General features: G+C 40.2%; 2 protein-coding genes across 3 annotated transcripts; one reads left to right on the top strand and one right to left on the bottom strand.

Annotated features, from left to right (window-relative positions):
• Positions 1 to 755: 755 nt before the first annotated feature.
• LOC129764199 (calcium homeostasis endoplasmic reticulum protein) lies at positions 756 to 13,699 on the bottom strand. Its single transcript, XM_055763059.1, has 10 exons — positions 13,516 to 13,699; positions 13,168 to 13,341; positions 12,837 to 13,111; positions 12,620 to 12,782; positions 12,178 to 12,250; positions 11,724 to 11,798; positions 2,778 to 2,854; positions 2,506 to 2,707; positions 2,047 to 2,437; positions 756 to 1,986 (listed from the first exon to the last, which is right to left on the bottom strand). Exons 1-10 carry the CDS (start codon positions 13,538 to 13,540, stop codon positions 901 to 903), a joined length of 2,541 nt encoding a protein of 846 aa, XP_055619034.1. The 5' UTR covers positions 13,541 to 13,699; the 3' UTR covers positions 756 to 900.
• Positions 13,700 to 21,141: 7,442 nt separating this feature from the next.
• On the top strand, positions 21,142 to 23,731 carry LOC129764202 (ADP-ribosylation factor GTPase-activating protein 1). 2 transcript variants are annotated; one of them, XM_055763063.1, is made up of 6 exons: positions 21,142 to 21,544; positions 21,610 to 22,293; positions 22,352 to 22,462; positions 22,538 to 22,576; positions 22,701 to 22,933; positions 22,993 to 23,731. In XM_055763063.1, the coding sequence occupies exons 1-6, from the start codon at positions 21,485 to 21,487 to the stop codon at positions 23,288 to 23,290; spliced, it is 1,425 nt and encodes a 474-aa protein (XP_055619038.1). In that variant the 5' UTR covers positions 21,142 to 21,484; the 3' UTR covers positions 23,291 to 23,731. The 2 variants fall into 2 exon arrangements, with proteins under 2 accessions (XP_055619038.1, XP_055619039.1); XM_055763064.1 differs by lacking the exon at positions 22,538 to 22,576 and having other exon boundaries at positions 22,352 to 22,429.
• Positions 23,732 to 24,861: the final 1,130 nt, after the last annotated feature.

The raw sequence follows: 24,861 nt of genomic DNA, 5'->3' as shown, positions 1-24,861 counted from the left end.
ATTTTTCAAACGACTTTGAATTTGTGTACAGATTAGCCTTACGTAACATAAGGGGGAGGGGGTTCGTCTTGCGTTACTTTTTGTTACATAGGGGGGGGGGGGGGGGAGGTGGTCCAAAAACCTCATTTTCAGCGTTACTTAATTTGCGCAGGACGCCTAATCTTATCGAGTCTAGTTTTCGCTCGAACTTCATGTGTTGCAAACTGAATATACAGTGAAACCCCGATTATCCGCGGAATACTCTGGCTACCTCACCGCGAATAACTAAAATCGCGGCAATCAAAAATTCAGTGACCCTACGCATTATGAAACTATCTCCTTAGGGTGGGTTTAGACTAGTGATATATTCATGTGAAGAAATATGATGAGATTTATAGAAATCGCATCAACCGTTTACACTAGCGTGAACTTCTATAATGAATATATTCATATTTTCGGTGAATTTATTCACCTGAAGTAGAACTGCATCCAACTTTAGTGATTTCTCACCAGTGAGATGATGATTATGTTGGATTAAAGAGGCTTTAAACTTTTCAATTCATTCGCCTCTAGTTGAGCAGGGAGAAATTCACAAGCGTTTACATATGCTGAATTTATTCAAGTTATATATACCTCGAATAAGTATATCATATTTATTCTCACCCGTTTACACCTATTTTCACGTGAATAAATCCATCTATAGCTATAGATCTACCTAATGTAACCCGCCATTAGGCATGTTGTGATATCTCCACTTGGTAAATCAAATCACAAAATGATGTTTGTAATTCATTTACATTGGCTCGTTACGATTACTTGTGTTCACTTATTGAATAATTTTCTTGAGACATTCTACAAATCATAACACATTATCGCACGACTCGGAATAGGCTACTCTCTTCCACAATGTTTCAATTAAATTCATCTGTCGTCTGATTTCGCTTTCAAGCGCGTTATAAATGCGGCTCCCTTGTTTTTCCGGAAACTCTCGTACGGGTCATTCCTAGCACCATATGATCCCAGACCTTCCCGCTCGTTTCCGGCCCAAACTTCGCCACTTACATTGCCAACTGATTGGAACAATCCTCCACCTAATTTCGCCACGGCTGGCATTTTATCCTCCATAAAAGCTGTGTTTGGTTTACTTCCAAAACCACTTCCACCGAAACTTGGTGGCGTTGGAGATCTTCGCTCCCTTGACCGATCCCGCTCCCTTCGGGGCGACCGACTTCTTCCACGTCCTCGGCGGGGTGATCTAGACTGGGACCGGGACCTAGAGCGTGATCTGTTTCTATGCCTTGGAGATCGTGAACGAGATCGCTCCCGTGATCGAGATTTGGAACGGCTACGACTTCGGGATCGATAGACTCGCTTCTTAGTTTTCTTCGTTATCTTCAGCAGCTCCTGTTCAACTGGATCTGGGGATTGTGACCGATCACGCACCCCTTTCTCGATTTCCTCCTCTTTTTGTTTGCGAGAGGCATTTTTCACCTTGAAATATTCGTACAAAGCTAGCTTCTCCCAACCCTCACCATCACGTGGTCTTTCATGACTAGGAGGCGCATAGAAGGCTTCCACGGCTGAGAGCAGCCTTTCGTTCTGAGGGGTTGGCGGAGGCAAACGAATCTGGCCAGGGTCGAGCGGATGATAGTTGAAATCTTCCAACCGGATCAACGGCACCATCAACCCTGCGGGCAGTTCAAAATACGGAATCGTGGGCGTAAGTTCTTGCGGACTCTGCGAGCGCTGGTCTTGAGTGTACTCCGGTTGAGTTTCTGGATCATTCTCTCGATCGTCGTCATTGGGAGGTTGTTCATCGTAATCCGTACGCCTTTCGTCTGTTCCCTCATTGTCACGGTTGTTGTTGTTGCTGTTGTTGAACGGGAACTGATGTACGCTAGGCGGTGGTCTGGACATATCCGGAATGGGAAAATTTGGTGGGGGCAAAGAGTAATCCCCATTGTTGTTGTTGTTGTTATTGTTTCCTTCCCCAGAATCATTAGAATGCTAAGGAAAAAAGGATTAATGAATATGACGTAGCGAAATCTGAAAGAAATATGTTTATACCGAATAACTTCCACTTCGATTATCTCCTCCCACGTTGCTGCTTCCGTTGTCGCTGCCTCTATTGTTTTGACTTCCTTGTGAGGAAAGATTTTGTAGGTTTTGGATAGCTCCAGACAACAGGTTAAAATTTATGTTTTGATCGAGAAGCGAGGGAATGGGCGCATCTCGGTCATTACCCCGACTGTTGTTGTTCAAAAGGGGGTTCAATTGTCCAATGCCATTATTGGATCCCCCTGATAGCTCCGGCAACAGTGGGGGAGGCCCAGCATTCTTCTGCTGTGCTGCAAGAGCCGCTTTTATGGCCTGTTGTTCAATTTGCTGTTTTTGATTTTCCAACAGTGTCAATTGTTGAGTGGCATGTTGGACAAACGCTTGGTGCTGTTGTTGATAACTGAAAAATAGAATACAAGACATTTTGTAGTAATGATTTACATTTTCTTCTATCCAACAAGAACATACTTATCGAATGTCACCTTGGTGGCTTGGGTGATTTGCGCTACAATAGCTGAGTACTGCGTGAGCAGCGTATTCTGATACTCCTGTAGCGAAGATGGTGGCGATTTAAGTTTCGATATAACACACGCATCGAAGAAGTTTCCTTTCGATTCCCACAGTGAAAGTAATTTTGCCAACTTGGCTCTTTGCTCTTCATTGGAAGCCGCTACAGAGGCCAAAGCGATAAACAGGTCAACAGAATAGTTCGAAGCAGCACAAGAACGATATCAACTTACTTATTTGAGCGTTGCAAAACATTGGAATGACTACACTCTCCAAGCATTTCTTCAGCTCATCGGTCCGCTTCCGGATGCTGGAAGATTTAGCATATAGTATTGTTTGTATGAACTGTGTGACTGCTCTATAGAGTACTGGAGAAATTGGATCATTCTGCTAAGATTGTTGTACGGGTGAAGATTAAGAAATAATCCGAGCCAATGTTTAGTAAGAAAACTTAGTGTAATTTTGAATGTACAATATTTTCCAAATTTGGTTTTCAACCTAAAATAGTATATAGTGAACTTTTCATAAACTTTTTGAACAATTTGAAAGATATTTAAACACTTATATATAGAACAAAGTTACGTAAGTAACACCGCGTATAACTTGAGCTATCTTTACTTGTTTGATTTTAACTATCTCCATTTTGTTGTGTTCGTCTCCGTTAAAAAATAAAGGATGTCGAGGAAAAATGAAAAAAATACTAATTCCTTAAATGTATAATGTGCAGTAAAAAGTTTATTGAGCTTCGAACATAGTACCTGTGTGAGAGACTCTCATCCTGGGAGACTTACAACAATCGTCTTGACTTGTGGCCAGGACAGCTTCCGCTCTACTGTTTTGGACTCGTCATTAAGGCTGCTGCAACAATAGTCTCTGGGTCTGCTTCTGCAGCGATCTCCATGGGGATCTTACTCTGCATGTCAAAGCGCCGTTGTGATAGTAAAGCAATATCGTCAGCAAAAGCAAAGCCGCTGAGATGCTCCAATCTAATAAGTTCTCACAGCAGTCCACGCGTTGATTCGGTCAAACGCATTAACCACAATCTCGTCGATAACGATGAGAAACAGTAGCGGTGAGAGTGAACATCCTTTTCTCATTTCAGCCACGACCCGGATTGGGTGAGATAAAGAGTGCCCCACATCAAATTACATCACGGAAAAAAGTTGTAGAAAATTATCTAGTTGACCGATCTTTTTCAAACTTTCAGACAATAAAATATAACCAATTATTAAGCTTTTGGGATATTTAATTCATTCAACTTCAATAAAATAACCGTATGCTCGCATCTCACGCTTAACTCCGCTCATAAGGTTCTGTACAACATTTTGCTGCAGCTTATTCTGTACGGAAGCCTATTTTTTCTTCATGACTTCCTGAGATTTGACCTCCTTGGGATGCTTCCGTAGTGCCTGTTTCATAATATCCCAGTATTTTTCGAGGGGCCTAAGTTCTGGTGCGTTGGATGGGGAGGGGGGAGGGTTTATGTTCTTGGGTACGAAAGTGACCCCGTCGGCTTCGTACCTCTCCGTACATTCTTTGAATAGTGACACTTCAACGGAGGAAGCAGACGCTTCTGTAGAATTGTAGCCCTTGAAGTAGATCTGCTCTTTGACGGTCCCGGTAGTCACGAACGACGCACTCCGTTTACTGCATGAGCAGATCGCATGCCAAATCATATATTTCTTGGCAAAGTTTCTGCCCGGAAGCTGCGGGAAGTCGGCCTTGGCGTGAGTCTCATCATCCATGATCAGACAAAGCGGCTTCGTCAGCAACTGGGTGTACAGTTTCCGGGCCCGTGACTTTTCCACCGTATTTTGCCGTTCGTCACAATTTGGAGCCATCTGCACTTTGTACGTATGCAGTCCCTCTCGGTCCTTGGCTCGAGAAACTTGAACTTTTTGGCCACATCCCTGACCGAAACATTGGTATTCCGCTTGAACACTTCCACCGCACGCTTGTGATCCTGATCACTAATAACGGGTGTTCCATAAAAAACGAGAATGATTTCAAGATCTTTCTGTAAAAAAAAGTAAAAAGCATAATTTTTTTTTTCTCACCGAGAGAATTGCTCTCTGGGCTCCCTAGAAACGGGTTGCTTATTTCTTTCCTCTTGGGTGCTGCCAGTTTGGTCAAAGATGGCGTCGAAATAACAAGCACTCCGTTGTACGGTTCTCTGAAACGTGTGAAAGTCAAGGAAAAAAGTTCACAGTAGACCACTTTCGGGACGAAAATGAACCGGTGAGCACTGTTTATCGGATCCTGGAAACCCGGAACGTCGAGCGGAAGACCAGTAGTGGCGAAGATCAAGACGAAAAAGAAGAAGGCTAGACAAGGCATTTTCTCATTACGTTATCGTACTTCGAGGAAAAACAGATACCGTACGTACCCAAGAAACGGAACCGAACCAACTTGCCCCAGTGCCGTCTGATCGAGGATTTTTTCGGCTCCCACAGTGCCCCGGTGTTCAAGAAAAATTGGCGGGCTATGGACGCCCAAGCAGCTGTCCAAGAGGAAGATGGTTGTCAGTGCCGACCAGCGCTCTTGTGAAAGCATCTCCTCCAAAGAGGGCCGTACAGCTGAGCACGGACCCTTTGCCAACATTCACTGAACAAGCGTTATGTGTTTAAAAAAACTGAATTGCTTGAAATATTTTTATTACTATATCACCGAAGAAATTCTCATTTTTTATTGAACACCCGTTAGAACAGCCATTCTGACTGCATTTCTCCTTCCGTTTGATGCTCAGAGTTTCGTAGTAACGCTTAATCACACCATGAGCTGCACGATTCCGAGTTGTTTTCCGATGTCCCGATGGGAGAGTTGAGGATTTTCCAGGTGCTTGGGCAAAATCAATTCGCGACGCTGCTTTTCGGGTGAGGCCTTTTTTTCAATTTTCGAAAAACTGACAGCGATAACATAACGTGATAACAAATACAGTGTAAACAATACACTCTAAACTACTTCTACCAGACTCCATAAATCTTACGCTGCACTGCACTCGAGTTTAATTTTCATCAGCCCACGTTCATGACAAACACGTATTCTCTCTTGGTACGAAGTGCAACAAACTCAGAAACAAGTGAGCGCAAAATTAACACGGCGCAGAGAGGAACAACAGAGAAAGCAAAGCAGACAAACCAGATTCGAGCGCGGTTTAAAACTGGGTATATAAACCGGTGTGAGGATACGGTGCAGTAAGCATTTTCGAACCATAAAGCGAACGGTGTTGACAACAAAACATTATAACTATGTTTCGGTGCACGTTGACTCGCCCCAGCACATGTGTATACAAGGAGTGAGAGTTCAACTTAGTGCAAAAAAAGTAACAGATTAGCACCGCGTTGCATTCCGAAGACTGACTTCTACCCAGACTTTCAAGACAAAATACCCAATGGGTAATTTTCTACAACGTTTTTTTCCGTGATGTATTGTATGTATTTATTTTTTCGTAATGAAATATATTCTGAGGATAAAGAATTGAGGCGACACCAAGCCGCGGAGGTGACGCAATCCGAGTCGGCCGCAGACCTGCCGTTTGGAGCGACGACCTCTCAAGCGAAGCTGTGTTTCACTGACTGCCCAGTTATTTTGAAACATTGGAAAAATCCTGTAGTTAGCTCACAAGTTTGTCAGGTACTTTTTACTTTTAAATATATCATTCATATATTTTGCCCGGGCTGGCGGTCGACTCGGATTGTGTCACCTCGGCGGCTTGGGGGGCTCCGAGTAGGATTACTTCAGCATTCGCCGCCCACATGACTAGTTCATCAGTTATCTTCGTTCTTAAAACTCTTCAATTCATGTCTAGTTGAAGCAAATAGTTATTCTAATTGGCGTGGCGAATGAATACAAATCCGGCTCTCCATAGAAGTTTATATGACGGTGAAAAATTAAACGAAAACGGACCGTCGTAGAGCAGATAGCGACAAAAGAGTCCAAATAACTATCGATTTTTGTTGACAGAGAAATTGTTGGAAGAAGCAAAAACTCACTTTCAATTGAATGCGATGAATGGTAATACGGATATTTCAGATACAATAAATTAACTATATATTTCTGGGACACATGATTTGGAAAAATGATTTTCCTTTTCCTAAGAATGGAACGACAATAGCAATCGATATCTTCAACGCATCGCGTAAAGTTCAGCTGAAATTCGATTCATTGTTGAAGAATGTTCCGGTGCAGTTGACTGCATGACAAATTTGATGACCATGATCTTTTGGATTTCTTCTCTAAATTTGTCCCAAGAACTAGGAAAACATGCTCTTTTTATTGTTTCTTTATTTGGATCCACATCCGTTTGTTAGAAATTGTTTTTCGTTATGAAACAAATTAAATAGGAATCAATAAGCAAAACAACTGATGATCGTTTGGAAAATTCGTTTCGCGCAGCAACCGTCCAATAAACTGGCCCAAAAAATCGCAAAATCGCAACGGCGTTGAAATATGTTCTTATTTTAACATTTTATATGTTGAAATATTGTAATTATTTTTTTTAATGATTGAAAGATCGCCCAATTTACCTGTGATGATATCATAAGTCCTCATATTATAAAACAAATTAGATTCTAATTTAAATGCTGTAGTAAGCCATAGAAAAACTGGTTAAATCCGTATATTTTACATTTTATCATAAACAGCAATGGGTAAAAAAATCATTGCGGCCCACGACTATGATGAAATAACTGATTCGGCCCGAATCAAGGCTATACCTGGCCACCACTGCTTTTGGCTCTCTCCAATTCAAGTGGGGTGAAAATATTTTTCCCCTGGAAAGCATTAAGCAAGTCATGGATATGAAGGACGGGGTATCCCCGGTAATCCCCGAAAAATCTCAACTAAACACAATAATGTGGATTTGCCATAAGCGGGAAATCAGCCGCTATTTGACGGTCTCGTATTTGTTCTTCTCCGGTGGGTCACGAAGTACGCTACGTGGCAGATGACGAACTGGTCGATCTTCGCAACAATATGATAGAACTCAATAGGTCCTGTACGAGCTAAAGCGAACTTTGCTTTGGCCTGTGCGAACCACATCACAGGGTCATTCTTCCCAAAATCGGAAAGTTGAACTGCGACTCCAACTAGAGATGGGCCAAACGGTTCATTTCAGTGAGCGGCTCAGAGCCGTGTGCTCAATGAAAAGAGCCGGCTCATTTGAGCGGCTCGACGGCTCTTTTCAAGAACTGGTTTACTCGGATATGTAAAGAATGGAAGACGTAAATAATAAGGTTTAAAACAATAATCAGTGCAGAGAAAAGTAAAAATATCACTTTACTGAAGGTTTTCTATGATATATTTTCATCATAATGATCTTCTTTATTTTTTTTATTTATAAAAATTATATTTTCAATGTTATCTGATGAAAGTCTACTACATATTTCACTGCAAATTTGTCTTGCTTTCGGAAAAACTCGCTCACATGGTACTGAAGTCGCCGGACTACATAATATTTTCAAAAAAAAGATAGAGCCGCGGAGAGATAGATTTCCTTTTATTCCACCAAAACTAGTCTCAGCAAATGTGTTTCCGCTAAATGTTTATCTACAATAGATGTTGCAGCAGCTTTTGGATCATGTGAGGATCGAAGATTACCAAACAATGCATCAAACTCCTCCCATACAGATGACAGCGCTTCATCACCAACGATTTGTGGTAGTTTCGTAGGCGTGTATTCTATGGATGTCATTTTTAGCATCCTTATCAACGACTGGCGTGCATAGTTGTACTTTCTGTTATCTCCAAAACCTTGCTGCTTGAAGCGAGGATCTAGCAGTATTTGTTAGGTTACTAATTCGTCTGACTCAAGATTTGTAGATCGTTTTACCAGCTTCGAAATCAATTCATACAGAGCTTTTTTATAATCACTAGAACTGATTTAACTTGATCCATATAATGTTGATCATGTCGAATTATCAGTCGGGAGAATACAGCAGTTTTCGATAACGACACAGTTTTCTCCCCGTTTTATATCCCAAACGTTTTTAAAATATTTCGAATGGAATGTTTTCATGATTAACTATATTATATAAGTCAAATCATTTCATTCGATAGCCATATGCGGGTTGGATTTATCATAAATAACTGTGATTTACTAGTTCATCTGATACCCATATGATGGGGTTTTCAGAAGAAATGTAGTCTGCCATTTCGTAATGGTCGCCATTTTGTATTTACATTTTCACTTCTGTGTTCTACTAGTCAAGTCCTTTCATTTGATACCCATATTGATGAGGTTTTGACAGAATATGTAGTCTGTCATTTTGTAACGGTCGCCATCTTGGATTTCCATTTTACATAAATAATTGTGTCCTACTAGTCAAGTCCTTTCATTAAATACCCATATTGAGGGGGTTTTGAAAAAAAGGACATATTTCGCCATTTTGGGGTGGCGGCCATTTTGGATTTACATTTTTCATAAATAACTGTGATCTACTAGTCAAGCCCTTTCATTTGATACCCATATTGATGGGCTTTTGACGAAATTAGTTGTCTGCCATTTTGTAATGGTCACCATCTTGGATTTCCATTTTACCTAAATAACTGTGTTCTACTAGTCAAGTCCATTCATTAGATACCCATATTTATGGGGTTTCGAGAAAGTATGTAATCCGCTAAAATTTACAAACATACAAACAGTTGAATGAAACCGCTTAAAAAGCAGCATGGTAAACATATTTCTTCCGCGCTGCCGCAAGCCACGGTTCGTCAAAACGAGCGTACAATTCACGGTTCTTTATCAATAAGCCGGCTCCTAAAAGAAACACGGCTCTTTTATGAACCGCAGTTCTTTTTTGAACCGTGGTTCTCAAATGAACGGCTCTTAAATGAACCGCGATTCAAAAAGAGCCACGGCTCATAAAAGAACCGTGGGTCTTTTTTGAACCGTGGTTCATTCAAGAGCCGTACATATAAGAGCCGTTCATTTGAGAGCCGTGGCTCATTTTTAAAGAACCGTGGATCGCACGCTCTTTCTGACGTACCGGCTCAAATGAGTGGCTCGTGAGCACTCGCCCATCTCTAACTCCAACTGCGACGGCAGTGGCATATTTTCGAGTTCGTGGCCCTAGCGACTGTCGAAGTTTCCTGTGAGTCTCAAACGATTCCGACAGATCACCTGAAATCCGCACACAGTTCATCGTTGCCTGAATTAGTCTTGTCAGCTTTCGGGGAAAGCCGTTTTCGTTCATGATTTCCTATAGCTGTTGTCGGTCGATCGTGTCATATGCGGTGAAGATGTGGTGCGTAGAGACCTGTTACTCGCAACACTTTTGGAGGATCTATCGCAGTGTGAAAATCTGGTCCGTCGTCGAGCAACCGGGAACGAATCCGACCTGATAACTTCCCACAAATTTGTTTACGATTGGCGATATACGGCGAAGGAGCATCTGTAGCAGAATTTTGTAGGCACCATTCAGGATTGTGATTGCACTATAGTTCCCACAATCCAACTTGTCACTTTTCCTCCGGTAGCTGTTCTGTGGCCCAGCTTCTGACTATCAACAGGTGCATACACTCTACAAGTTTTCCTAACCTCAATTGAGGAGCTCCGCTGCTTACTAGTTGTTTTGTGATTCTTTAACTGATTAATGACCTCCTTAATTTCACCCATCGTCGGGGGTGATACGTCGTTGTTCACTGCACCACTGTAATCCTCCTCAACGCCGTCTTGGTCTCCTGCGTGCGCGCTGTTCAGGTGTTCATCGTAGTGCTGCCTCCATCTTCCGATCGTCTCGCGTTCGTTCGTCAAGACGCCTCCTTCCTTGTTCTTGCACATTTCGGCCTGCGGCACAAAGCCTTTGTGCGAGATGTTTAGTTTCATGAATAATTTCCGCGATCCTCAAGAACGATAAAGCAGCTTCATCTACGCATACTTTTTCTCTCTCGGGCGTAGCTTTTTTCCCGAAAGAGATGTATTTGATGCCTTCGTTCCAGTATTTATCGTTCCACGTTTTGTCGAGTCACTCGTTGCATTCTTCCCGTTTAGAAGCGCTCGGCATTCGTCGTTAAACCATTCATTTTCCGTTTTCCTCGTTGTTCATACCCGATGACGGTCTCTGCTGTACTTCTAATCGCTCAAGTTGCTCCAGCATACATCGAGGGGAGCAGCATCCAGTTCGTCTACCCCCGGTAACGCAGCTTCAAGACGCTGTGAGTATGTTGCAGCAACGTTCGACTACTGCAGTTGTCGTAGGTGGTACCCGTGGTGAGCGCTGGTGTCTTATGTTATTGACGACTGACAGTTTAGAATGCAGTTTGACCATCACCAGGTAGTGGTCTGAATCGACGTTAGCGCCACGATAGGTTTTGACGTCGATGATATCCGAGAAGTGCCGACTGTCGATCAAAACGTGGTCAATTTGTGTTTCTGTTTGCTGAGGTGATTTCCAGGTGTAACGGTATTGTAAGCTGTGCTGGAATAAGGTGCTACGTATGGCCATGTTCTTGGAGGCAGCGAAATCGATCAATCTTAGGCCGTTTTCGTTGATTCGCGGATAGGCGCTGAACCGCCTGAACTCCGGTCTGAACTCCTCATTTTGGCAGACCTAAGCGTTCGAATCACAGATCACGATTTTGATTACGTGTTTTGGGCAGCGATCGTGTCGCATCGGATCCTATCCTATGGATCCCATTCATGATAACTTGGAACAATCATTTGAGAACAATGTAGGCCTCGTCAATTGTCGCGCACTGCCGGGTCTCTCTTCTTGAGGACTTAATAATAATGACATTCAATCGGCCGGAAAACTCATTGTGCCCTAGGTTAGAGAATTAAGCCAAATTTGTGTGGTGATTGCCGGATCAACTTTGAGCATCTCAGCTGATATGCGGTATATGATGATGTTCTACAATGATGGAGCCTCCGTGCTGACGCAGCGTTTTGACTGGTCAGTCGGGTCGATTCACAATTGACCAGTCGCGTCATTTATATGTATATTTGTATTTATCCTAGCTACATTCAGGCAATGACAAAAAAAAACACTTTTATATTGATTGTGGATAATATTTCTGTTGAAACAAGGAACTCTGTTCCGACTTGATTTGCACGCGCTAAGAGAAAGTACAGAATGATCCAATCTTCTTCAGTCCGAGAAATAAATCACCAAATCGTTCATTTTTGGTTGTTCTATGCAAAACATGTTATTATATGAAAAAAATGTCTGCTTTACACTTACCAGTGGTGGATTACATCATTAACTAAATATATTAGATGTAATTTCTGCGTGAATAAAACTCCAGCTATTAATGCCCTACAAGTAGATAAGATCGAAAAACAAAAATTCGGATTTCGCTTCTAACATTTTTGCTGACTTGTTGCCATCGGAAAAGTAGTCTTGTGTCCATATTAACAACAAAAAAGGAAACCCTGCCAAGTCCGTCGTTCCGAGTCGTTCAGTTACAACAGGTCTATGATGTTATGTTATCGCGTTTTGGGGCACTGAATACTTTCCCATCTATAAATCGCCGTTTGTTCTGTCTGAATTTTCAACTCAAAAAGCCGGGCAATGAATAGGTGGAAAATAGTGCCGTCGTTTGGTTGTCTTGCGTCCCAAGAGCGAAGGACAATGAGATACTTTTAAACATGTGTACAAGTATAAGGTGAAAAAACGTTAGAATGCTTCTAATTACTTTTTCAAAAGATACTGCGAAATAATTTGACATTTTCCCGAATCGGTACAATGCTGTAAAATCCAGCCTTTTCCTAAAATTGTAATTAACAGAAAAAATATATGTAGATTGAAATTTGTTTGCATTAGTGAGATGTTTATAATATTGTTAAAGGTAAAAAAAATGATTGATTATTCATATAGTTAGACATGAATGAGTTTGTCGAAAAGCAACAGATCAAAATGAAAGTAGTCTTGCCTTCTCCAGTGGAGAACTAAAACTAAATGCCAAATAAATAGGAAACAGTTCAACTAAGGATGGGAAAACATTAATGAAATTTATGTTTAGTTTCGACATAATTCGCGCCATTCCGCGTTATGTGCAGAGATGCAATTTCAGAATGATAAGCATCTAATCAATGGCTGTTGCTTCATAAATAGGCTTGATACTGTTTATAACATACCGTTGGAAATGCTATCCTTCGTACATGAGTCAATGATTGGTTGCAACTTGGTATCGAAATCGCTTAGCGATATCTTGTGCTCATCCGCTTGTTTAACTAAGGCATCGTTTTGAGCTCGTATTACAGCCTCATCGATTTGTGCCTGTTGCTGCTGGAGAAGAACCTGAATGAACGTTTGATTAGAATCTTCTTCAATATTAACATCCGTTTTTCATACCCCATGCTGAGCTTGCAAATTTAATTCCGACTGACGAATTTGCTCCCTCAACGTACTTTGCTGTGTGGCAATGGTTTCAATTTGGGCAGAAATCTGAGCACTGATAACCGGCTGCTGTGGTTGAGCTGCCTGAGCAGGTGGAGGATTCGACCAGATTTGTGGTATTTGATTGTTCTGACTCGGCTGCTGGGTCTGTTGGACCGGTTGATGAGTATTGAACGCATTCATTTGCTGTCCCATCAGTGCGGGAAGATGTCCACCTTGTTGCTTCATCACTACCAACACAGACATGAAGTACATAAAAAGTAAAATTACGACCGGTAGCACTTACTTGATTGCTGCTTGCTGAGCACTTTGTACTGATAATAGTTGTAATATTCACCACCGTAGAGAAAGGCAAACTTTGAATTTCCCTTCTGTTTTGTTTTGGTCATCGACTCAAACTCCGGACCGTTACGAGCAACAAATTCCGCGAGTTTATCAATGATGTTTTTCAGTTCAATATCTGTACAGGGTAAACACATCACAATTAGTATTAATTTATCAACGACATCAATTGAATTCAACACGACATTAGCCGTACAACAAACTGTTGGACCACACCGAAATTTTGCATCCTTTTCCCCTTTATCAAACTAAATGCCTCGCAGCCATCACTGTTCACATTACAACTACTTACCATTAGGAGGCAAAGGTATATCCATTTTCTAGTAAAAAGGAAACGAAACTAAGGAACTAAAAACAAACTAGTGAAATTCATCAAGCTTGTGCACTTTACTGTATAATCTGGACTTTTCTTTTCGTTTTTATCATTCAGCGACACGGCAAGCCGTCAACGCGAAAAAGGAGACGCCATTAATGGAAATTTGACAGACGGTATTTTGAGAACTGACGATTGAGAAAGGGTATCAAATGAAGGTGTTGAAATATTGTACATACACTAACTAAAATATTTTGAAAAAGGGGTTTCGATATTTATGGGATCATTTTAATACTTATGACAGACATACAACTGTACTAGCGTTGTATTTCGAAAATTGTATGTCTGTCACCATGTACAGCGCTAGAACCATGCAAGCAACTCGGTACAATCGCTGTACCTGTACCGACCTATTTTACCGCTGTACATGGCTACAGTTGTACTGTGCACAGCGCCATAGACGGTTAGTGGTGGGTAGCATAAACAAATCGAATCAAAACACTTGGCAAACATTCTTTTCACTGACTATCTCTTGAGTTAATAACTCAGAGTGAAAATTTGCTTGTTGTGTTTGATAGTTTAGACGTTAAATAAAAACATTTTTCATTGAAATATGTTTTGAAAATTGGAAAAATTCTGATTGTCAGTTTGACATATAGTACAATGTACAATCAAAGTATGTCTGTCATGGTACGATAGTACCTGTACAACGCTGTACTCTTACAACGCAAGTACAGCTGTATGTCTGTCCCTGGTATAAGATAGATTTAACTTTAAGGCGGCTCGCACACCGGAGCAATAAGCAACTAGCAACTGTTAACATGCAATAAGCAATATTATCGCCAATGGATTTTTCCATTTAATTTTTGTTGATCTCGCACACCGACGCAATACTATATCGCTGTCGCCTTTACAGAGCAACACATGTCGCTAGCAACACGGCTTGTCGGTTGAAGAGCAACTTATCGTCCATATTTTGACAAGTTTCGTACATTAAGCCGATTGTTTGCATAATGTCAGGGGTTTTTATTGCTCTGGTATGCGAAGAATAACAAAATATGTTGCCTGTTGCATATTGCGTATTGCAGTTTGCTAGTTGCGCATTGCTGTGGTGTGAGCAATAAGCAATTAGCAACTAGTAACATGCTAGGTAGTGCGGACTGAATCAAAACGGCTGTCAAAAAAGATCCGATTGGAATGTCAAAAAAGATCCAATGATCAGGAGTGTTATTTTTCTTATGATAATCAACACTATGAGAAAGGTATTGTTATCAAAAGCAAAAATAATTAAACTTATAAAATGAACGAACTACATTTTTCTGACAATTTTTTAATTGACCATTGCATCTCTGAAAGAGCATCTTATATTGCAAGGTTTCAGAACCTGACAGAATATAAACAACCTACGAATAACGCTCAGTTCACTCCAAGATTTTAATGTGAGAGCAAAATTAGACATTGGCGAATTTCGATACGTATATACATAGCAAAATGAAATGTTTTGGAGACGTTTTTTTCTAACGTCGGTGAAAACAGCTTTGCTAGTGAAGCTGACCGAATGAAATCCGCTTAATTATGATCTGCTAGTCCTGGTGATGAATATAACGGTAATACCAGGGACAGACATACAGCTGTACTTGCGTTGTACGTGTACAGCGTTGTACAGGTACCATCGTACCATGACAGACATACTTTGGTTGTACATTGTACCGTATGTCAAACTGACAATAAGAAATTTTCCCAATTTTCACCACATATTTTGATGAAAAAGGTTTTTATTTAACGTCTAAACTATCAAACACTACAAAAAAGCCTCCAATATGAGTTATTAACTTATGAGAAAATCAATGAAAAGAACGTTTACCAAGTGCTTTGATTCGGTTTGTTCATGCTACCCACCACCAACCGTCTATGGCGCTGCGCACAGTACAACTGTAACCATGTACAGCGGTAAAATAGGTCGGTACAGGTACAGCGATTGTACTGAGTTGCTTGCATGGTTCTAGCGCTGTACATGGTGACAGACATACAATTTTCGAAGTACAACGCTAGTACAGTTGTATGTCTGTCATAAGTATAAAGCAATCTGCGCTTCGTGTTGATGATGGACGTCATCTTCTGAGTCAACTACCGTCTTCATTGTGGAGAAGGCATTACGGTTTCTCACGAGGTTTCTTTTCCGGTCGAAATGTAACGATTTATTTGTAATCTGTAAATGTGTTTGAAAGGTTTGCTACACTTTTGGTTTTCAATAATTGAAACATCGTACTTACTCCACAGATACGGGAACCCTTATTCGGAACTATTTTGTCGTCTCTGCAAAAATCGACCCAGCGCGTCTGTAAATACGTTTCTGAGGGTATACGATAAAAGCTAACGCGAACGTCTTCACTCGTTTTCGCGCAGGTTTTCACTGAGCATTTTATTCTTGTTTTTAATGTGCACTTTCCCTGATATAATATTTCTCAGAATGAAATAGAAACAAACGAAGTCACAGTCACATAAATACGAAGTCACAGTCACGTAAATGTTTACTCCTGCGATTTGAAAACATTCGATCAAAAGTGAAACGAAGTCTGTAAAAATATGTGAAAGTCTGTTAAAAATGTGGAAATGTCTGTAAAAGTGTGCGGATCTGTAGAAATGTCTTTAAACGTTAATCTTCATAGATTCATTGATATTTTGTACATCGCGATGCACGTAAGATTGTCTTTTGTATATTATTGTATATGCATATTTTGCATATATACAGCCATACCATGCCAAACCGATACAGTGGTTCTTATATTGCAAGGTTTCAGATCGGTTTGGCATCGATGAAAATTGGTAGTTTTGTTCTTTATCAAAAATTCATAATTTCAGAACCATTGAGCTGGTTTAGATTATCGACATATCTAAATGAAGCCAATGAGCTAGCTTTTTATAAAAAAAATATTGAACTTGCAGAAAAATGGATTTTATTTTCGTAATTATCGATTGCATTCGTTTTTTTATTGTGTTCATGGTTTTACACTAGAGGGCGCTATATTTTTCATTTTTTTCTTGAAAGATGAGGCTGTTTTACATAACATATCTCGATTTCAGAGATGAAATTTTTTTTTCGTTTTTGAGATATGATTTTTCAAAGTTAACCGATGGTCCAAAAAATCATTTTTCTCATTAAGAACGTATGGAATCGTTGTATATATACATACTAGTTGACCCGGCGAACTTCGTCCCGCCCAAAATTATTGTTTTGATCAAGGCGCCTAGAAGTATATCCTAAGGTGAGGCCGTTTCGTCACTAAGTTGGTTAGGGGAGCGGTATATGAAAACTATACGGAAGAAAGCAGAAGGAGAAATATTTGCTTGAATTGTGAAAGAGACAGACTGATCACGAGCGAGCTTGGGCACAAGCGTATTATGTTTTGTTTACAAACAAAACACAGTAGACTTCCAAGATGGCTGAACAGTGGTTTTAGCAAGTTGGCCCACCTTAGGATATACTTCTAGGCGCCTTGGTTTTGATATGAATTCTTTAGAACGAATTTCTAAACTTTTTCTCATCATAACATTGTTTTGTGGGCAGAGTACAACAAATACAACAAAATGAAGATGGCTCAAAAGGGACCTTTCCTTCATCGGATTTTGTGATTTGCAACACATTTGGCCTTCTATTTTTACCATTTTCATTTATATAGATAGATGGATAGAAGATATATCAATGCGTTGTTTTGCCTGAAAATCCATTTCCACTTTCGAACGGAGATCAACTTCGCTAGCGTAAATATCGAATGGTCGAACAACGCTCATCATGATGTAATTTTCGGTCATATGGGAATTCAATTTTCCAAGTTTTCCGACATTCCTTCAGAGTTTTCCGAAAATTTTCCGATTTTGCTCTCCACTATATTAATCTGCGGGAAGAGACAAATACAACAAAATAAAGAAGGCTAAAATCGGGCCATCCCTTCTTCGGGTATTTCTCTTACGAGCAGATTTGGCTTTCCATTTTTATTTATATAGATAGATATAGACTAACAGTGCTAGGTTGAAGGGATGCTCATGAACTGGGATGAAACAATCTCCGTTATCGCTTGGATGTAGTCAATCTTAATATTACTCAAAGACGTTTAGTTAGGGCTTTGAGAATCAACTCATTGTCGTTTGCTCAAAAGAGACCCCTCTAAGAGTGTCATTTTTAAGGAAATTAGCGACGCACATGTTGCCGTCCACTCGTTTGCTAAGAAATGATTCGCTTGGCGCCGGTAGCGCTAATTCGGCTTAATTGGTTTGTCGCCGGCCGTTCTTGACATTATCGAGAAATTACAATCTGTTAAGTTTTACCAATCTCATCGAAAGTTCTCATATGGTCTCGACTCTGGTCCCTCACTATCATGAAATTTCGAAGTGTACTATACATACTATACATTTACTATGTATAGTATGTATAGTAAATGAATGCAATTTTTCATTCATCGTGACGAATCGTATCGTCTCTTCCGTCTGCAATGATGTCAAGGCAAAAGTACTTATGACATCATAAAATACGTTAACGTATACAAGTTATTGTTACCAAACAAAACACCAACAGAATGCAAAAGATCCTGAAGTACTGTCGTCGGCCACTGAGCGATACTATGCTCACGACATCACTGTGGTGCGATCTATTTTGCGAACGTAACCACTGTGGTTACGCTGGACGGCAAAGTGTTAACGAATGACTCAAAAAATAGGTCCAACGTCATGTGTATTGATATAAACTAAATATGAAAACTTTTTATGTATTAAAACTATGGAAAAAATGTCATACAATGAGTCAAATATATTTGATGTGATGAATAGAGCCTCTCATTTTTCATAAACCTGTGAAATGTTGTTATATCCAAAAAGTTTGCAACAAAAATTGAAAGTATTTTACAGATATATCTGTGAATTTACAAATATATCTGTAAATCTGGCATCTCTGGTGGTATAAGAATTTATTGCAAGAAATCACTTGAAAAAATGCATGAATTTGCTTGAAAATGAAGTGAATTGAGTCCGCACCACTTAGGTAACATGCAACAAGTAATATTATCGTCAATGGGTTCTTCCATTACATTTTTATTGATCTCGCACACCGATGCAACACGATATCGCTATCGCCTTTGTTGATCTGTATCGCTAGCAACACAACGTGTTGGTTGAAAAGCAACTAGGGTAAATGATCTGGGTTTGTCCATTTTAGGGTGTTTTCACGCAACTAATAAATGCAAATCTATTTTTCTTCCTAAAAATCACATATAATCAACGAGTTTGGATTTGTTGGAAAGCCCCAAGTCTCTAGTTGCTAATACTACCATAAGGCGTTGAAATTATTCAAGTTTTTATGTTTTTTAGCGATTTTCCTCAAAGAGAAATTATGATCGTGGATTGTCCGTCTCTGATCATGGTTTATCCGGGTTTAGATATCAACATTTTTGGATGGAAAAATTCGAATTTTCAAGTAGATGTTGCATTTCTCATTGCTTGAGTTTACTGTCATCATATTGATCCATTCATAATTTTTTGTATGTTTTCGAACAAAAATTGTTTGTCTGCATGAGCAATTTTGAAAAAAACCTTTCCGAAAAATCAATGTTTGTCCGCATAACAAACGTAGCAGTTATAAGCAGAGGTGTCGAGTAAAGCTTTTGCACCCGAGGCGGAAGAGTAGATTTGCACCCCCACTCCTCGTCAGAAATTATATTTATACAATTCCTTCATATAAATTCGGTTCATTTGCACCCCTAAAATCGTGCACCCAGGGGTGGTCCGCCCCCTCTGCACCCCCCAGTCGACGCCGCTGATTATAAGTATTATGTGTTATAAGCTAAATTTACATTTGAATCACATTCTTTGTAGAGTCCAAACAGGCATGATAGTGTCTTATTACTTAGTGTTCCCTAATAGATGAATATAAGAAACCATTGAAACACTGCTCATATAATTACTATTTTCTGTACACTGCACTGCGACGAACAAAGAGAAGCAAATGTGTTTTTTAATGTTATAATTACCTAAATTTCTGCATTTGAATCTTCAAGTAGATAATTGTTAGAAGTTGTAGGCGTTCAGACCGAAGATCCAAACACAGCAACCGTGTAATAAATTAGGAAATAAAAATCTTTCACTTCTGTTTCAACCACTGGAGAGAGTAGTACGTTTTACTGCCTAATGTAATAATAATGAAACAATCAGATTAGTAGTAAAATTAAAATAATATTAAATCTTAGCATTATAACTCCTCGAATTCAACATCGAATTATTTCATATACTCAACATTTACCCATACCGTTGGTGTAAGTCACTCCACCATCTTTATGCGATTGATCGTGATATCAGTAAATCATGTCTACCGACGGAGACGTTTCGACAATTATCGGAAATGTAAATACTAACGCTACGGACAGAGTAACCTGGTGATTACGTCTAGCTATGCGAACAAATGTTCATTGAAATGATTGATTGTCTGCATAAATAGACGTGAAATCTCCTAGGCCCTCTTTTTACGGATAAAATCCTTCAAATTATTTCATTAGAAATGGTTACGCTTGTAGGAAAACAAAAAACAACAAAATTGCGTTTTCCCAGCACTAATTGTGTTGGTGTTGGTGTTACTCTTCGATTTGCGCACCCGTCGTTGCTATCGCGGTTGCTATAGTATCAGTTCTTTTTCGCACCGCAGGTTGCTAAATACGATTGCTATTACTAGAAGAAATGACAAGTGTCAGTTGATTCTCTTTTCGTCGCGTTCATTTTTTGATAGATAAATGTAATATATACACTTCCGAAATAATACTTCAGAGCAGAATCACAAAAAACCAACACAAGACGAATGGAACCCACAACAGATGTTTGACATTTGTTGAAAATAGTAACACTTGGCTCGGTTGCTATCGCGTTGCCAAATTTGTTAACTCACTATTCACCGAGAGGCAGATTACTATTTCCCACACCTGAAGCGCAACCACCAGTGGGGTTGCTGCGTTATGGTGAGGGTTATCAAAATGTCTGTAACAACGCATTAGTGCGGATGCCCTAATTTAACCCAAATTTTGATCAAACGGCTGAACATATCAATATAGAACGTTCACAGGAATTTAGTTGATATACTAGGCTAAAATTTCACCCGCTACCATTAGCACTTACTGCAATATTCACAAAAATACAGAAGATTTTCTGAAATACTATGAAAAACGTGTTTTGTCCCTTTTTTTAATATCGAAGCAAAAAATTCGGATTTTTTTTTTCTTCAAAGCAACAAATTAACTTTGTGCAGAATGTATTGTAGTTTTTAAAATTACATTTCGGTTTGAGATATAATTATTATTTATTGAATTTATCATCATCACTGAGAGGTAATTCAATTTACATTCAAACAGAAATATCTCTGTATGGAAAGGTCCTACCAAAAATTTAAATTAATCTCTGCAATATTAAAATACTAAATCTTGTTAATCCATATTAGCCGAAGATAAATTGAGTCCCACTGTGGCTCATTCGAAAATGTTGACGTCATTCCAGCTGACATATTCAATTTTGGTCCTCGAAAACAAATCTTGTTCTCCAGATCATTTCATTATTCATAAGACCAGTCACAGGGGTTGGCTGACACGTAGTTGACGTTTTGCTTCCATCTCTGCCTTTTCTTATAGGAAAATGATTCTTTAAACTGTCGAAAGTAGTCTTTTCCTTTTGGTAAAACTACAAGTTGTCCCATCATCAAATATTACCACTGTCTTAATACACGAGCAAATAATATTTATTTCGCACATGATGAAAAGGGTTCACAATTTATCAACGATCCGGTGAAAACAAACAGACTTGGCGACTTGGTTTTGTGCATTGTTGGAACTCCCGAAATCGAGATAAGTGTTTTCTTGTTTTCCGAAATTTTAAAGTATTGAGCTTCTCTCGTGAGAGAATTGGAAAGGTGATTTGAAACATGGCCAGTCCTAGAACAAGACGAGTGTTAAGCGACTTGAAACCTAATAATGATAACACTGTAAGTTACTTTCCCATATGTCTAATTTGGTGACATGTATTTTGCCTAATATTTTGGATTTTTAGAAATGTTTCGAATGTGGAACCCACAACCCACAATGGGTGTCGGTAACATATGGAATTTGGATATGTCTGGAGTGTTCCGGCAAACATCGAGGATTAGGAGTTCACCTGTCGTTCGTTCGCTCAGTTTCGATGGACAAATGGAAAGATATCGAGCTGGAAAAGATGAAAATTGGCGGGAACCGAAATGCCCGACAGTTCTTCGATAGTCAAGACGATTGGGACGATACTATGCCTATTCAGAAGAAGTACAATACGCGTGCTGCTGCGCTGTATCGGGACAAAATTTCCACCTTAGCCCAGGGGAAGCCATGGGAGCAGGCCTCGGCTCTGGCCAGAGTCAAAGAAACGGGTGTTTCTTCTTCACATTCCAGCAGTGGAGGTGCCGGCATAACTCACTCGCGAACCAGTGGATCGATGCATTCCAGTGGTTATTCGGCCTCTTCAACCGGGTATCAGAATGGAGGAGGTTATCAGGACATGAGCTATCAGCAGTTTAGTTCTCCGGAATTCAAGAACCAGAAGGAGGAATTCTTCAGCAGAAAGCAGGAAGAAAATGCATCGCGACCGGAGAATTTGCCTCCCAATCAGGGTGGGAAGTACTCTGGTTTTGGGTACAGTATGGATCCACCGCCTCGAAGTCAATCTCATGAACTGTTCGACACGGTGCAGTCGTCTTTGGCGAGTGTAAGTAGTTATTTGACTGCTTCAATTTTATGTATCTAATTGTTGAAATTGTTTTCAGGGCTGGAATGTTTTTTCGAAGGTGGCCAATGTTGCAAAGGAGAATGCATTGAAGTATGGAACTATGGCCTCCCAAAAGGTAGCTGATGTTTCTAGTTCCGTTTCGGATAAGGTAGAACTTTCTGTTTGGCTTTCTTTGGTTCGGTTTGATCCTAATTTGATTTATATATAATTTGATATGACATAGGTTAAAGAAGGAGTGCTTCTTGAAGGGATAGTCAGCAAGGTTAGTTGCATTAGGTTTTGTTTCGAGTGCCTTTGGATTGCCGGTTTTGAATACGAGAATGTTTTCAAGTTACTTAGATCTACGTTGAATGAACTTATTGAGTGAAAAAATAATCGAATTTTAGGTCGGTGAAGTAAGCCGCAAAGGTTGGAACAACATAAGCTACAGTGGCACTTACAGTAATCCTGGTGGTAGCGATCAGTACAGTGACATCTCATCGGACACTGCGCTGAACAATAGTGCCAGTTATCAGCGTTCGTCTTCCAATGGAAAATTAGGTGGTTACAGTGGCGGTAATAATGGAGGCGACTGGAACTCATGGAACAACGATAGCAATTCCAATGCAACGAAATCATAGTAAGTCTTCCAGTATTACGATAACATATATTTACCGTTAATGTATCCACCATTCTCAGTCAAAATTCAAGCAACTGCGACGAGGAGTGGTCCGGTTTCGAATCTCATGTTACCACCACCGCCAAAAGTGATGGAGGCTATCAGAACGCTTCGTTGACTTCGTTGGCATCGAATGACACCCGAAATGCATCGTCTAACCAACAAAAATCCACCACCAGGAACAGTTCCAAGGTGAAACAGAATGCCAGTTTAGATACCGAATTTGCCTCGCTTGACATCAAGAGTAAAGCTGCACCTGTTACCAATAAGAAAAATGACAACGCAGAGGATGATCTATGGAACATGTTGAATAACTAGAGGATTGGTATGGGATCGCATGTTCTGCTCGTTTTTATTTTGATTGTCACATATAGCCTTGACATGAGTTAGTCCCCAATGGCTTACTTGAGAACATGTTGATACCATATAACCGAGAATGCCGATGATATTCTGTCTTGTTTTAGGAATTGAGCAAAGTTTAATCAATGTATGTCCACATTTATGTTCCTGCACGAAATACAGCAGAGAATATTTTTATTATTACACAGGAAAGTATTTAATACAGAGAAAAAATGATGAATAGATCACAACAGAATCCTTAAAGAGAGAAAATATACTTGTAGGATTATAAAACTAGCCTAAATAAGTATACAACTATCACAATGAAGGAGGAAACTGCGTAAATCAATTATCTAGAAAAGATTAAGATGCTATCATGTTATCTACTGAAATATAACATCTATTACATGTGCAACAAAATCATACTCTGAACACGGATCCTCGAAAGCCCTGCTCTTCTTAAACCTCTCAGCAAATTTTTTATACTTTTATTATTCTAAAGATCCACCTTCAACCTTTTCACAGATTCTGGTAAGTTCGATATATTTGAACGCGTTCCGAATAGTCACCTGCAAAGCTGTTCTAAAAGATGACATTCGTACTCGCTGAGAGAGAGAGAGAGAGAGAGAGAGAGAGAGAGTGAGAGAGAGAAAGCCGTGGAGCTGCCGGTCTAGAATAGCACTTCGGGCCTAGGTCCCTGTCTCTATCGTAGAAGGCGACTAATCGGGTGACAACGCGAGTAAGGGCGCGGTAAAGCCTATAGAGAGTGCACGGAGGAAACGCCGTGTACAGGAGCAACGAGAGGAGTGCTGAGCACATCAAGATCGACGCCAGTAATGACCTCACTGCTTGCATAGATAACCATGGGATCACAAAAAGGCGACTATGTACAACGAGCGGAGATAGCGGCCCGGAGTTGGGACCCAACCAAAATGGAGATAACCAACAAAACCAACGAAGAACCAAAAAACAGTATGATGGATACAGGTGATCAAGCCAACGCGTTCACTGGTAGCAAACACCTGCTGCGATCGTCAATACCCAAACAAGTGGAAACACTAGGTTCTAGTGGCAGTAATGGAAGAATACCTGAGACCCAGCAAAGTCGGGGGATCAATTCTCTGTTCCTGCCAAAGTCCAGCGGTAGTTTAATCCAGGAAGGAGGGGTGACTGAAGATAGCATCCTGAACACGATCATGATGAGGGTCAGAGAACTCGACACTTTCTTGCAGGACAAACCAACGTACCTAAGGAGATGAAGACCAGGATGTCGGATCTAAGATTTCTCTTGGGACGAGCCATGAAGGAGCACGATGGACTCGTCGAAAGGACGAAAACCACCGAAAAAGCACTCGCGGAAGCGTTGCAGAAAGCTGCAGCTGGACAGGTGACGCCAAAGATTCCTCGAAACCGTTCGGATTAAAGGAAAAAGGATTCACCAGCAAACGAAGAAATACTCAAAAACGCACGTCACCCAGGGCGATAGTGAAGTGCTGGGTCACAGTGACGACCAGAGCGGCACCGATAACAAGAGAAACGACTGGAGCACG

The sequence above is a fragment of the Toxorhynchites rutilus genome, chromosome 2, assembly GCF_029784135.1.
Source record: "Toxorhynchites rutilus septentrionalis strain SRP chromosome 2, ASM2978413v1, whole genome shotgun sequence".
Classification (NCBI taxonomy): Eukaryota; Metazoa; Arthropoda; class Insecta; order Diptera; family Culicidae; genus Toxorhynchites; species Toxorhynchites rutilus.
This window is presented reverse-complemented; position numbering and strand designations above follow the sequence as displayed.

What these genes read in the sequence shown, in the direction of transcription:
- LOC129764202 (XM_055763063.1), top strand. Translation starts at nt 21,485, where the DNA reads ATGGCCAGTCCTAGAACAAGACGAGTGTTAAGCGACTTGAAACCTAAT. An exon ending in CTAGTTCCGTTTCGGATAAG is followed by an intron (nt 22,463 to 22,537) that starts GTAGAACTTTCT and finishes GATATGACATAG; the next exon opens with GTTAAAGAAGGAGTGCTTCT. An exon ending in TCCAATGCAACGAAATCATA is followed by an intron (nt 22,934 to 22,992) that starts GTAAGTCTTCCA and finishes CACCATTCTCAG; the next exon opens with TCAAAATTCAAGCAACTGCG.
- LOC129764199 (XM_055763059.1), bottom strand. Translation starts at nt 13,540, where the DNA reads ATGGATATACCTTTGCCTCCTAATG. An exon ending in AATGATGTAATCCACCACTG is followed by an intron (nt 2,855 to 11,723) that starts GTAAGTGTAAAG and finishes TAAATCTTCCAG; the next exon opens with CATCCGGAAGCGGACCGATG. An exon ending in ACCAAGGTGACATTCGATAA is followed by an intron (nt 2,438 to 2,505) that starts GTATGTTCTTGT and finishes TCTATTTTTCAG; the next exon opens with TTATCAACAACAGCACCAAG.